This window comes from Leptopilina boulardi, unplaced genomic scaffold, assembly GCF_019393585.1.
Source record: "Leptopilina boulardi isolate dan_hultmark-lab unplaced genomic scaffold, ZJU_Lbou_2.1 LbouV2_179, whole genome shotgun sequence".
In the NCBI taxonomy this organism is placed as follows: domain Eukaryota; kingdom Metazoa; phylum Arthropoda; class Insecta; order Hymenoptera; family Figitidae; genus Leptopilina; species Leptopilina boulardi.
In genome coordinates, this window is record NW_026137728.1 from 413,478 (window position 1) to 428,750 (window position 15,273).

Consider the following 15,273-nt stretch of genomic DNA (forward strand, 5'->3'; position numbering starts at 1 on the left):
AATAGTCAGTTTATTTGAATGAAACAAATGTTTTTCATTTTATTTTTTATATGAAATATAATTTTATTAAATAAAATGAAAATTTGATTTTGAAATAATTTTTCTATTTTAAAATTTTTGTTTATAACTTTCAATATTTATCGCACAAAAAAAAACTGATAAATTTATTTTTTATTTCAAGAGGACATTATTTGTAGTTTCGTTATTGTATATATACATTTCTTCGCTTGACAATTGCTTTGGACTGTCGCGTTAACGTTTAAACGAACATATCCGTATTATCTAGGTTACGTCTAGCGTAATTTATGCTAATATACGTTTGAAAATTGCTTCTTTTACTATCGATAGAAATATATCAGTTTCTTCAATTTTTACAATATACAATTATATGTGAAAATTGATTTTTTATACTAAAAATTTAGTTTTTTTTAAATAATTAATTTTTGTTTAATTTTATGAAGTTTTTTTTTTGAAATAATTATCAAAATTCGTTGTTATTTAGAAAGTGATAAATTTAATGATTGACATAACAATGACATATGTTGTCAATGAAATTTATGACTTTCTAAATAACAATACGAATTTTGATAATTATATTTCAGACCTCGTAAAATTAATTACAAACATAAATAAAAGAAGTGTAAAACTAACAAACTAATTTTTATTTGAAAAACTAAATTTTGAGTCTAACACTCTTAAAAATCAGAAATTCATATTGCCATGTGTGTTCAACACATTTTTCCTTCTGGATATACTTGAGTTTTATATATATTTTTTTTTTTTCGAGATCTGTTCTGTGTTCAATATTCGAATCACGAAAAACGATGATAAGAGTCATTCTGGTGATAAAAGTAATTTTGATTTTAATGGTTACATTAATGTAGATAATTTATGTAAAAAAAGAAAACGATAAATTTTACAATATTAGATTTTGTGCTATCCTGTGCTCAAAACGAAGAAAAAAAAATTATTTACCACTGTTTTAACTTATTTTAATTACAAAATAATTTCCATATTCAAAAATAAATTAATTAATATTAATTTATCCTTTTTATTTTTCACTGTTGTGGTAGTAATTTTTTTTTTTAAATAAATAATAGACAAAAAAAATTAATTTCGTACATTTAAACGTTTAGAAGGTGGTAAATCTTATTATTTTTTTTAAAGTATATAAAGAAATAATATTTGAGTGCCTTTAAATTGAACAAGTTTACAATAATTGATGTGTGAATCCAGTGATAGTGTGCGCAAGCATTGAGATTTTCACACGATTAATATGCACTCGCCTTATGTGAGTCAACGTCGGAGAGTCTAGCCGGTTCGTTCACATGTGTGCATACATATATACACACTCTTCTTACAACACAAACAAAACGCCGCGCGCAGCTGCAAACTTTGTCATTATGAAACAAAATACTGATAATGTGTATAGTTGTACTTACAAGATGTACATATTATAATTGTCGTGTGCATTTTTGTTAAAATTTCCTTAAGAAAAAATATTTTATTTTTAATCTGCTTTTATAATTATATATATATATTACTGAAGAAAGGGACATAAGATTAGATAAAGAATTATAGGTTATGTTTAGGATCTCTCTAAATCTGAAGTAGTAGTTTTCTACTAATGAAAGAGTGCGTATTCATTTACCAATTGAATTAGTAACAGTTGTGACTAATTTTTAGTTAAAAAAACTAATTGCTAATAGAAAACTACTAATTCATGGAGTAAATCGTATTTTTTACTATTTCAAATTAGTAAGCCGATTTACTCCACGAATTAGTAGTTTTCTACTAGAAATTAGTAGTTTTTTTTTACTAAAAATTAGTCAAATTCAATTGGTAAACGAATACGCACTCTTTGATTAGTAGAAAACTAATTCAGATTTAGAGAGATAGATTAAGATTAAACATAACCTATAAGTTTTTTGTTTCTTAGTTTTTACTATATTTCAAAAAAAAAAAAATTTGTCTGTATAAAAAATATGAATTGTGTTTATATAGGATTAAATTGAAAAGCTTGAAAATGATAGAATATTTATAATATATAAAGAATTGAATTTCTAAAAGAAACGAGATGTGATATATAGTGGGACCAATATATTTAACAAAGACGTGCGTCTGGATGATCCACGGGGCCTCCCGGGCACCATATGCGACCTCGAATTTCATCAACGGACAGAAAATATGCCCAGGCTCTTTCGAGCATGACAAAATAAGGGGAGAGATGTAGAGTGCATGCGGGCTTCTTAGAATATTATCGAGAGAAAACGAAAAAGAAATCAAATTCATTTCTAAAGGGTGGCTTCACTCTTCATTGATTTTTTTTTATACATTTTATATCTGGAAAAACGATTCTTTTCTAAATTTTTAAAATCAGTCCCTTTTCAATAATTCAACTAGGCCGATTCGTTCATTAAATGAATTAGTAACTAATTTTTAGTTAAACATGACTAATTATTAGGTGGAAAATGTATAATTTTTAGCAGAAAAAATGGTTAATTGATAGGGTAACTGTGGGTATTACTGTGCTTTTTTTGTATATGCTAACTTTGCAAAGCTCAATTTAACCTCAAAAATAAATCAAATGTTGTTATTCCAATTGTAGATAAAAGTTTAATTATTAAATTTAATTAATCATTAAACTCGAGATTAGTTTGGCACTTTTTTTATTTAAAACATCCATTTAAAAAATAATGGCAAATGCGTGTGTTACTGTTAAAATGTCGGTATTTCTGTGCGGTAATTACTAACAAAACGGCAATTACTGTGCTGGCATTACTGTTAAAATCGAGCTGCATGTCGAGCTGCGCATGTCACAAGAATTTAACCTCATTGGTTGAAATATAGCGGGCTTATTCAAACTAAATTTTGTTTCAAAGTTTATTTGAAACAAATTTATTTTTTATTATGTCAAATTATGTTTATAATTTATAAAGAAAATCTTCTTTCAAAAGCCAAATTATTTAATAAATAAGATGTAGAATTTTGTGGCCAAATGGCTTTATTAACTATTAAACAAGCATCATATTCTACATCTTATTTATTAAATTATGTTTACTACGTCAATAAATTGAATAAATAATTAAAATTTTTTAAATAAATAATTTTCCCATTATTACAACTTTATTGAAAGTAACATATTTTTAATATGTCAATATGCACATATATTTTAGTAATTGGACAACTTATATTACATATATGTGACCGTCCACGACAAAACATAAAACATAAATAAGTAACAAACTTTATTATAATGAATAAATAAAATTTGAGTCTTAAATACTTTTGGTAGATATCACAAAGTATTATATAAATAGATAAAAACGTTAATCGAAGATATCACAAAGTATTATGACACTTATGAGCATATAATTATCCTTAAGTAAAAAAGTTTGATAAATAAAATTTGAGTCTCGAACACTTTTGGCAGATATCACAAAGTATTATGCCATATTAGATATAAATCTTAATCGTAAATATCACAAAGCATTATGACATTAATTAAAAATATATAAGCTTTAATCTTTTAATCACAGATTTTGATTTAAATTTACTTGTCTTTCTTGCAAATCACGAATCTGTTTTTCTATTTCTCGTCTTTCTTTCTCTTTGGCTAATTTTTCGTCTAAAGCTTTTTTTTTCTCTGTTATAGCTGCAAATTTTTCTTGTTGTTTCAAAAGCTTCTGTTTTTCTTTTTCAAAGCTTTCCATTTCTTTTTGCTGTTTTTTTTCCTCTCTTTTCTTTTGAAGTTCTTCTTTTATTAATTTAGATTTCGCCTTTTTTTCTATTCTCGCTTTCTTTCTTGTTTCTACAGCCTCAATTTTAATTCGCTTCTCAGTTTGTTTTGTGTCCACAATTTCTTGCCATTGACTTCCGGTGACGACTGAAGGATGACGCACTTTATTTATCCTTTTCTTATTTTCATTTTTTAATAAATTATCAGATGGCCAAAACAAAAACTTCTGATGCACAGATTCTTCTGATATTACCGGTTTTTGTTCATGAAAATTTGTAATGTCGCAAAGCGGATTAACTTTTAACTTGTTTTTGGTCAAATCAAGTGGTACATCGAGCTCTGGAGAATCCTTTGATAAGACAATATCGTTGGAAATCGATTTATTCTCTGCAGAATCATTTGATGCTAAGAGAATACCGTCGGAAATCGAATCATTGTTTGTAAAATCATTAGATGCTAAGACAGTACCGTTAGAAATCGAATCGCTTGGAATATTTTGATTGACATCTACTTCTAATTCCATTATTACACATCCATTTTCAATGACAGCATTGCTTCTTGACTTTACCTAAAAACAATTATCTAATTGTAACCAGCCGTTTTTTATAACAAAAAATACATTACAATTTTCAATACAAAAAAGCTGGTTTTTTATTAATAATTTTTTTTTACAATTCAATAAATTCAATGTAAATTTAAATATTAAATTCAAAAATATCTTTAAATGATATTAAATTATATGACAAAAGCTAGTAAGAACAATTAATGTTAATAATTCAATATTTTATCAATGTGTTATTTCAATCTAATAAAATATGAATTAAAAATATTGATCAACTTATAAATATTATAAATTGATATATGAAATCGTAATTTTTAAAATCTAAGTAAATATAAAAATGTTTTCAAAACAAGAAATGAATTATTTAATTATATGCTTTTACATTATCTGAATTTATCGTAGATTTAACATTTACTCCATTTAGCATCTTGTGACCCCGAGTGGTGTCAATAATTTCAGTTATATCAGAAACAATGTCCATGGGCAAGTCCAACCTTGAGTCATTCTGAAAATAATTTAATAGTTTAAGAATATGCAATAAGTAACGAAAATAAATATTAACATTTAAATTACTTATTTATTATCCATATACCTTTTGATTATTAAGAGTGTTCGATAAACCACCTGATGGGTACGATAATTTGTACCATATGTTAAAGAGTTCCTCATCTTTTACGTTTCCTCTCCAAGTTGGACTTTCATTTAGTCGAAATGCCTCTATTTGATCTTGCTTTAAAAATTTTTCAAACACTTCCAAGGAGTCTTGAACTGTTGAGGAATTACATTGCGAAACCTGAGAACTGTCTTCTGACAATGAATCTGAGTCTCCAATTCGTTTAAGGACCTTAGTGAAATCAATTGCCTCAACATCGAAAGGACATAATCCACTTTTTTTGAACCCGTTTCGTAAAACGGTTTCTAGATTCATTGAATCTAAAGTTTCTTTTAGCAAAGGGGCAAACTGAGACTTTTGAATTCCGACTGCAAAGGAATTTCGACAAAATGTTTCAACTTTTTTCTTCCAATTGGCCTTCAAGGTACGAAATAGAGAAACATCCAATGGTTGCATTATGTGCGTGGCATTTGGGTGCAAGGCGATTAGCACTATTTGCTTTTCGGAACAGAATTTACTTAAGTATAACGTGATATGCGAAGCGTGACCATCAATAAACATAATTACTGGACGTTGAATATTATTTTTTGTTAACCACGGTTCGTAAACATTTGCGATGTACTCGTAGAAATTTTCAGATAACATCCACCCAGTTTTTGAATAACCAAAAGCATAATCGGCAGGCGCCATTTTAACACAATTATTTGGTAGCGAATTCCCAGTAAATAGAATAAATGTCGGAGCAAGGTTACCAACAGCATTGGCTGTCACTAGAGTCGTAATGTTTTCTTTCTCATTATTGTTTACGACAGTGAACACGTTTTTCTGACCCTTTGGAGCGAGAACCGATGAAGATATTGGATTTAAAGCAAGTCCTGTAAATTAATATGTATTTAAATTGTTTAAATATCAAAATGTAAAAAGTGTTTTTATATTACTCAAAGCAAATTACTAATTATTTAAATCTTTTCCTAGTGATAAATTCAATTTTTTTTATTAAAGTATAAAACAATTTAAAAAAAAGTACTTATAAATTTATTATTATTACCTGTTTCATCACAGTTAAAAATTCTATTTGGCTCTAATGACAAGAGATTATTTTCAACCAAATATTTCGAGATTTCTTCAAACCATTGACGCAAACTATACTCTGAAACTTTTGCTCTATTCAAACAAACTTTTTCCGTAACTCTTGTCGAAATTTCTGGATTACGCTTCAAAAACCCATCATACCAAGCTCTACCTGGTATATTGTCAGTAAATGGATTTTTTTTCTTCGTTTGAACACAAATTCGTCGAACACTGTCCACCAGCTGACTTTTAGATACAGGAAATCCTTTTTCACAACAGTGAATGATCCAATTCACTAACTCTTTTTCTTCATCTGCAGTAAATACAGTCGAAGGACCAGGGTTTTTATCGGCATACAGACCTAATCTTTTTGCCCTAAGTGTTGAGCCGGGAATGTCATATGTCCGAGAAACTTGTGCAACTTTTTTCCCGTGTCGAAGTTCCTCGAGAGCGAGAGCTAAGGTTTCTTTTGAATATGAAATTCTTTTCTTTTTCGTTCGTTTTTCTTTTTTCTTTTCTTCACTATCCATATTTTTCTTTTTACTTAACTAATCTAATTAATTAACTAATTAAGTAATTAATTAATTAACTAATTAATTAATTAATTAAGCTGTCCATGAGAATGGAGGTTAGAGAAACGTCAACAAAAAGATTAGGTTACCTTTGCGGCGAGTTGCGCAGTAAACGTATTTAAAAATGACAGTAATGCCAACAAGCAGTGAAATTATTGCTGGTAATACAGTTATAAGAAATATTAATTATAAATAAATAATATAAAGATAAATTAGTATTTTTTTAAAACATTGAAGCATACTTAATTGAGTAATAACACTGAATTGTGTATATTATTGAAAATATTGAAAATATTAACGCTTTCGAATAAGTGTTCACGGCAGCCATATTTGATAATTTCATGGAATTCAATCATAATCAATTTTAAATATAAATAATTAAATAACCAATTGATGAAATGCACATTTTTATTGACTATTCCATTAAGTAAGATTTACAATAAATTTTGTAATTATTTTGAAAAAAAAATATATTTATAAATTATATATAATAATAATTTTTTTAAAATGACAGTAATACCATCACGCACAGTAATACCCACAGTTACCCTAGTAGAAAACTATTAAATGAATTAGTAGTTTTCTAGTAAAAATTATTCAATTTTTTTTAGTAAGAATTAGTCTAAACGGTTACTAATTCACTTAATCAATGAATTACCGCAGTTGAATTAGTCAAAAGTAACCTAAAAGTTCATTCTGAAACATAACCTATATTATATAAAGTTAAACTCTCAAAAATTAACTACTGGCGCACTACTTAGACAAGGTGTACTGTCAGCACTGGCTAAGTAGTGCGCCAGTAGTTAATTTTTTTTAGTACCGGCGCGATACTTGCAACAGTACCACGCCAGTAATTTAATTTTCAGTAAGTACACTGCAAAAAGAAGTATCTTATTATAAGATACATTGGAAGCAAGTTACCAAAAGTATCTTCCTATCCATCTTATATCTTAAGAAACTAATGCATTTTAAGTTGTTTTAGATAACTTAGAAGCAATAAGTTATTAAAAACATCTTAAAAAGGCGACCAAAACATCTTAAAATAAGATACTTCTTTTTGCAGTGTAATTGACAAAATGCAGTTTAGTAAAATTTCCCCTATTTAATTTGTAAAATTACACTGATTCAAATATTAAGGTAATGAAAAAAAAGTCGTAAAACAACATTTGTTGACTATCAAAATTAGTTGATTGAAATTTATTAAAATGCAACATCAATTAGAGTTACATAGAGGAGTGTAACTACTCTGCTTATTACGCAGCACACTTACTTTAAGTAAGGTAGGTCAGTGAATAGATGATGAGTCACTAGTGAGCGTAGAATATATCTTGGAGGGAAGGTACCATTTTCTCAAAGCATATCTAATAAAGTAACGTGAGTGAATAACAATGTAACGTTCCTTTCTGTTTTTGGAAATTGGAATTCAGTGGGCGATATTCATCATCATCATCACATCATCATCTTTTAACTATATATTAATTTCCAATAATTAAGAATCGGCTAATACTCCCAAAAATGGTCTCATCTTTATATATATAAACATTCTCTTTTACTTTTCTCATTGTTCTAATCATTATAACGAGATATAATCTCGTTTTATTTCAGTGGTCGATTAATAACCGCATGTATTTTATTTACTGCGGTTTGGACGGTAGCCAATGAATGGTAAAAATATTTCCAATACAAGTTGAAATAAGTTTGTTGTCCTATATACTAGTGTTAATAGAAATTTTGAAATGGTTCAAATTTTTGATTTTTAAAAATTGACCTTTATTTGATATTTCTTTGTTTTGGAGTGAGATTTTGTTATTTTTGGATTATATTTTCAAAATGAATTATGGATTTTTCAAAATGAAAATATAATATATGTGAAACAATTATATATGTGCAAATGTGGCGTCGTCAGGAGAATTCTATAACGGAACTAGTACTATTTCAGTACTGGGGTGTCAATCCAAATAGACATTCTGTCACGATCACAATGTTTCATCGAAGGTCTCACGACATTCATGCATGCTCGACGGTAATTGGTTAAAAGCGATCTCATTGCTGATGAATCTTATATATCGCTTCCTCCTCAGGGATTATATAGAGTTTAGTTGAGAGATAGAATTAGTTACAGTAAAGTTAGAATTTGCTTTGATTTCTTTAATTTATTTGTCGTGTGCTCAAAAATTTTGAAATGTTTCTACTCTCCTTGAAATGGTAAAAATTTTAATTAATTTGAATTAGTGACTATTACTTTTTTGCTTCTGAATTAGTCAAATTTTACTATTTTTTTTTATTTTACTAATTTTTTATTTTTTTACTATTAGTATTCAGTTTTACTAATTCGAAAGCAAAAAATGAGTCATTAATTCAAATTAGTTAATATTTTTAGTTTTTACTTATAGGTTATGTTACCCATTGTATTTCTTTTTTAAAAAAAATATAGAGAATTTAATTTGAATTTTGATAGGAATAATTATTTCTACCTTCCGTGAATCAAATTCTCCATAATTTTTATCTCTATATTGTCTTAAAAGAAGAAAAATAATGGGTAACATAACCTAAAAAAAACAAGTTACGGTATTTCAGTTTTGCAGGCGTCAGAATTAATCAAAAGCGTCTAATTCAGATTTAGAGAGTATAGTAAATTAACTACAATATAATAAATAATTTATAAGAAAGTAAATTAATTATATAATAAATTAATTTTCATTATAAATTAATATAACAAATATACAATAATCGTATATAAAATTAATATTATAAAATTTTAAATAAAAAAATGAAATAAATTTTAAATTGTTTTTATTTTTCATAAAATAAACGCGTACGTAAAAGAAAAAATATATTAAAAAAAAATTGAATGAAAAGGCTTAAATATATAATATGTACATATATATATATACAATTAGTTATAGCGTCGAAGTGGTCGACCACCGCACCGCTAGAAGGAAATGAGAAGGCTAGTAGGTATATACATATACTCGGTACGGTACGATGTCAGTGGAGTTCAATCTTAATATAGTGTATGACCCCCACTGCCATTCGCGACAGAGTCGGCGACTTCACGATATGCGATGCAGCACACACCAGCGAGGCAACATGCGTGCATTGCACCTTATATCCCGCGCTCTCGCGCGCGTATATACTTTATTTCAAAGTGAGACACTCGCGTGCGCGCATACGCACGCAAGAGATGAGATTGCTTGGGCGAGTGTCATCGATCTATTTTGAGATGATGTTGGAATTTCTGTCCTTCCAAGCTCTTTTCTCGCGACAGAGTAAGAGAGAGAAAGAGAGAGCGGTCCACATACAAATTTGCGCTACTAAAAACAATTTCGATTCAATATTTGGTTTTTAATTCATTTCTTTCTTTTATATATTTCCACTTGTTCGAGAGTGAAATATTAGTATTGAATTGCGTTCAAATGTTTCGGTGAGGGTTTTCGAAAAAGTAATAATAATAACAATAATAATTATGATAATAACAATAATAATAATAGGATTTTCTAGTGTTGCATCATGTATTATATGTCAAGTTGACAGATTATACAAAACTAGAAACACAGAGGAAAAAGGAATTATGCGGGCTCATAGTATTGCTTTGTCAACTGTTTCGATTAAATCCACTGTATCTATAAATTATAAAATTTAATATCTTGTGGTTTTTTTTATATTATGAGCCCGTTTTCACCGTGTGGATAAATTTAATCTTCCGTAAGGTTAAAGCCAGTAGATATATTCTGCGTCTGCGCAAAAAGTTTGCTTCTGCGCAGACGTAGAATATACCACTGCCTTTAACCTCTCGGAAGATTAAATTTATCCACACGGTGAAAACGGGCTCTAAATTGTTGATGGAATTATAATTATATTATTTATATATTTTTTTTATTAATCTAATAATAATTATTATACAATTATTATTAATATATATATATATTTAAACCTCGCATACTGTTGAGTTCGCAAAGTGTCTAACCTATAATTTATAACAGTAAAATACTTTTTTCTTTTCTAAAAATAGTCGAAATTTTGTCTATAAATGAATCGTTTTTTTTTCAAACAAAAAAAAATAAATAAATAAAAAACAATTCACTGTAAGAAATAAATTTTGTCGTGAGTGCAATGTAATTTAATGTCACATGCAATTCCTATCTTCTGATTCGTTGGGCGTGGAGCCAATTTTCGTGCTGTTTTTCGTAGAATTAGTATAGGTATAAAAGTCGACACTTCCACTCACAGTAATATTTCGTATTTCTCTTTTTTTGTAAATTTAAATTTACATATATTGTGTGATGCTTTTCGATGAAAAAGACCGTAGCTGCAAAAATTTTTAGGTTATGTTTCTAAAAATTTTGAATTTAATGAAGATCAGTGATTTATCTATTAAGATATGATCCACTATTTTCACTTCTAATTTTACAAACATAACCTAAAATTTTTGCAACTAAGGTCCCATAAAAAAACACTAGAAATTTTGTCATGGCCTAAACCTGGCGTTCATAAAATTGTCATAAAACGTCTTACCCGAGGTTTTACCCGATTTGGAACAAATTTTGAAGCTTCCCAGATCTGGCCGATATTGGATGAGGCGTTTCAAGCCATTTTTGGGCCAAATATGGCGGTTTCTATAGGGGATTGTTTGAAAAAGTAGCAAAACTATTGGTAGGACAACAATTTGTTTTTTGTAAAAATTCGAATAAATAGAAATTCAGTGATACAAATTTCGTAACATTAGAAATCAAGTTTAAGGAACGAAAACCTAATGGCAGTATGCAAAAAAAAAATGTCATCGAACTGATAAAATTATTGAATTGGTGGAAAAAAAAGGAGTGTCAAACCGTGTGGGTCGAAGATATATATACATATATTGTGTGTGGAGAAGGAATTTCTTTTTTTCACCCTCGACTTCGACCTCGAGAGCAATGATCCGGGTAAGTTGGCGAAGAGAGAGGGTGGAAGGGGGCTGAGGAATATATACACACAACCATAAAGCACACGATGTCTCTAGAGAGAGAGTGGATGGCAGGCACCGACGTTATCGGCCTTATATTGGAGTTTCCTCGGATGTTCTATAGCGGCAGTGAGAGAGCGCGCGGATACGACGGGTGGAGAGTGAAGGCTCGAAAGAGTGAGAGAGGAATGAGAGAGAGAGAGAGAGAGAGAAGGGTCGAGAACTCCACGATGGTGGGGCGTACACATCGTTGCCTGCCCGATGCATTGTGGGGGTGTTGGCCTTCAACTTGACGGCGCAGTTTCACTGACCTGCCTGAGAAACTTGTATATACACGCGCGATTCGTGTGCACGGATATATGGACAGACAAACGGACACACTCGGGCAACTGCGCGACCACCTATAGAGGAAATGCAAAAAGTACCGCTATTTAGGTGAACAAAACCTAAACAAATTTGTCCCCTCTTTTTTTTTTTTTTTTTTTTTCCTTGGAGCATTTTAGTTATGTATATATTTATCTTTATAAATAACTAATGCAAAACTATACATTATTGTTAGATCAGACCTTCGGAAATATCTTCCTGTCTCTCTATATGACTTTATCGGAAGTTTGCTTTGCATGGAAAAGATTCTTATTATGAAGCAAACAATATTTACACAATAAATTCCTTTCTGGAGAATTTTTATCTAATCGTATATAAGTGATATTAATATATCGCTATGGTGATTTTTCTTTTGAGATTTGGGCTTACCTGATGATAATTACTTTGAATTTGGTTAGGAATTTACGAATTTTAACAGAATTTTAACAGAATTTTAATGTAGCCGAATTTGCACCTGCTGTATACTTTAAATCTGAATTGAGTAATTCTTAGTAAAAAATGACTGATTGAAAACTACTAATTGATTTAGTAAGGCTACTATTTTAATTAGTTTTACCAATTACGATTAAAAGTTAATCGGCGATTAAATCCCTAACCGTCTAATTAGAGCGGTTTGGCTTTAATCGCTGATTAAGTTTTAACCGGAGTTGGTGAAACTGGCCCTAAATTAGAAGTTTTCTACTATCAGTCATTTTTGACTTAAAATTACTCAAAACTGTTGTTAATTTGAATAAAATCAGTCCTGATTTCATAAATTAAATGGAATTGTGAGAAATCTAACAAAAAATTTTTTTTTGATTATATCTTGTCTTCGTATCATTTGATATACATATATATATATCATCGTGAGTCGCCATCTTCTAACATGATGATAAACGGTTGATAATTCCACGAAATAAGAGTTTCTTATATGTTAAAAAGAAAAAGGTTCGAAAGTATATATATTCTTTTAGTGTGTCGTGTGTGTTCTAGAACTCTGTTAGAATATAATTTCGAGAATTCGCAGATTTCTAACTGTTTCTTTTCTTGGAAATTTCAAATCAGTTGATTCTTGGGATTTTCAAACATGGAATGAGTTAAATTAAATTTAACTTGAACTTTATTTGTATGTATTTAATAAAATAAACATATATAAATTAAAATCAAAACTATTTTCTCTACGTTATTGTGAAGAGAATCTCAGGTATATAATATTACACCTTGAATCGTTTCTTCGAAACCGTTCTCAGCTCGTTCGCCGCATTATGCAGTAGTGTATTATATAGTATAGCTGAGTGCAAAATTTGCACCAGAGAGTCGTCTCTAGATTTTTTAAAAAAGAAGCTCTCTCTAAAAGAGAAGGAGCTCTTAGTTTTCGTTCTTTGTTATCTCGTTTTCATTTTCTCTATATCTTCCTTTTTTTTTATCTGGCCATATTTCGTTCCTTTGTGCACAAATTAGCAAGACTAAAGACATCTTTGAAGAAAGTCGGATTAGCCTGAGGCGCGCGGTGGTCGAATAAGCATTCAATGGGCGTTGCTTCTCTCTAGAGGAGAGAATGGTAATTACCAAAGAGAGGAGTCGAACTAATGGTTCGGCATCTTTTGTACATATATAGCCAAAGAGAGAGAGAGAGAGAAAGAGATTTTTCCCAAAAAACTTAAGTGATTTTCACTTCTTGTTGAAAGTCGATCTCTATCTATTGCGCAAAGCCACGTGTGGTCGATTCTTTTAGATAACTCCTTTACATGCCATCAATTACAATTCTTGATAAGTATCGCGAATTTTTACCAACTCATCGACATCGTGAGAAATAATTTCATGTTCAAATTCGATTTGCCTAACGATGATGATCAATTGTTAAAAAAAAAAAAAATGTTAATCCGGATTTCCTTAGAAAAAAAAGGGAACAATGGATTTTTGTCATCATCGAATAAAATATATACTTTCACTGGAAATTCCGACTGGAATTACATCGTTGTCCTTAGTGGAAGATATGGTTTTCAAAGTTTGCAACCAAAGTGCACAAAACCCGACCTCCCAACATGAGAAAGATGCGGAATCAATCGAAGCATACTCTAATCTATATTGATGCGGGCGAATTTTATATCTTCGTATAAAATTTCGCCATCGCGTAACAGAAGAAGGACGCACACTCTTTTTCGATTTCTTTCCTCTTTTTCGATCGAGAACCGTCGACAAACAAAGGCAAAATCGGCTTCGCATTCTCTTGGCGATCTTTCTCTTTTTCTTGATACTCGTCTTCTCTGTCTGTCTCTCTTTCTCTCTCTCTTGCTCTTTCTGTTTTCTTTCATCGTTGCTTCACGGTCTCACCTCACCTTGGCCGCGGCCCTTCAACTGTCTACGACCCACGCCCCCTGCCCCCCCCCCCCTGCCTCCTACTTGGTTCCCCGACCTACACCTTCTCTCTCCGCCATCGGTCACCCTCCCCTCTCCTTATCTAGAGACCACGAGGCAACCTTCTATATCTTTTATCACCCCTCCAATGTCCTGTTCCTGCGTGCAAGTACGTGCGATCCTCGTTCACCTGCCTGTTATTATGCACCTTCCTCTTTCTTTCCTTTGTGTGTGTGTGTCTGTGTACGCTACCCACTGATCGACACTCGCCGAACTCAACTCTTCGTATTATTATTTTTATGCTATAAAAATTCATCGTTTATTCTTTAATATCTTGTTAAATTCCAGTTGAAAACCATTGAAATCAAGTGTGCAAGCTTAGGTTCGTAAATTTTTTAATCTACACCCAGAAACTTTTGTAACGAGTAATTTGGGGATGTATTTGTTTCACTAGAAAAAACTAGGAAAATTTATCATAGTTACGGTAAATTCTACTATTCCGGTAGTAGAATTTACCATAACTATATGGTAAACTTTTCTATAGTTTCGACAGATACCCAAATTACTCGGCACTGCAAGAATTCTTACAAGAGTTTTTGAGTGTAAAAGAATTTTATATTTGCACTTTTTGTACCATTTGTACTTCTTTTAATACTCCTGATGCTTTTGGATTTTTTTTTTTTTTGTTAATAAAGTCATAACCTCGCGAAATGTCGAATCTTTCACACTGACGAGTTTACCACGTGACTTGCCTCGCACACTGCCGAAAAAAATCGGCGCGCGCATCTGTGTTCAGTGCCGTCAAATTGAGTGGTTTAAATGTTTCTGATTGTATATTTTTTGACATGCCTGAAGTTCTGAACGTAATCAAATGAACGAAATCATTTATTTGGTCTATGAATTGTTCCAAAATTACTGCAGCAATGAAAATAGAAAAGCACATTAAACATTTGATAAACTAAGGCTTCGGATCTTAAAATGGCCTACACTTGAATTTATGTCACAAAATTTGGTCTCTGTTATTAAAATTTTGAAATCAATATAAAATTTTAA

The 15,273-nt window shown here is 30.2% G+C and overlaps 2 protein-coding genes across 2 annotated transcripts in view; one reads left to right on the forward strand and one right to left on the reverse strand.

Moving 5' to 3' along the window:
* The window catches only part of LOC127277801 (RNA-binding protein MEX3B), a 61,805-nt gene that overhangs the window by 34,012 nt on the left and 12,520 nt on the right, over positions 1-15,273 (forward strand). The window lies entirely within an intron of this gene.
* Positions 2,515-7,088, reverse strand: LOC127277800 (uncharacterized). Its single transcript, XM_051299184.1, has 4 exons — positions 5,963-7,088; positions 4,894-5,789; positions 4,684-4,806; positions 2,515-4,307 (listed from the first exon to the last, which is right to left on the reverse strand). Exons 1-4 carry the CDS (start codon positions 6,513-6,515, stop codon positions 3,534-3,536), a joined length of 2,346 nt encoding a protein of 781 aa, XP_051155141.1. The 5' UTR covers positions 6,516-7,088; the 3' UTR covers positions 2,515-3,533.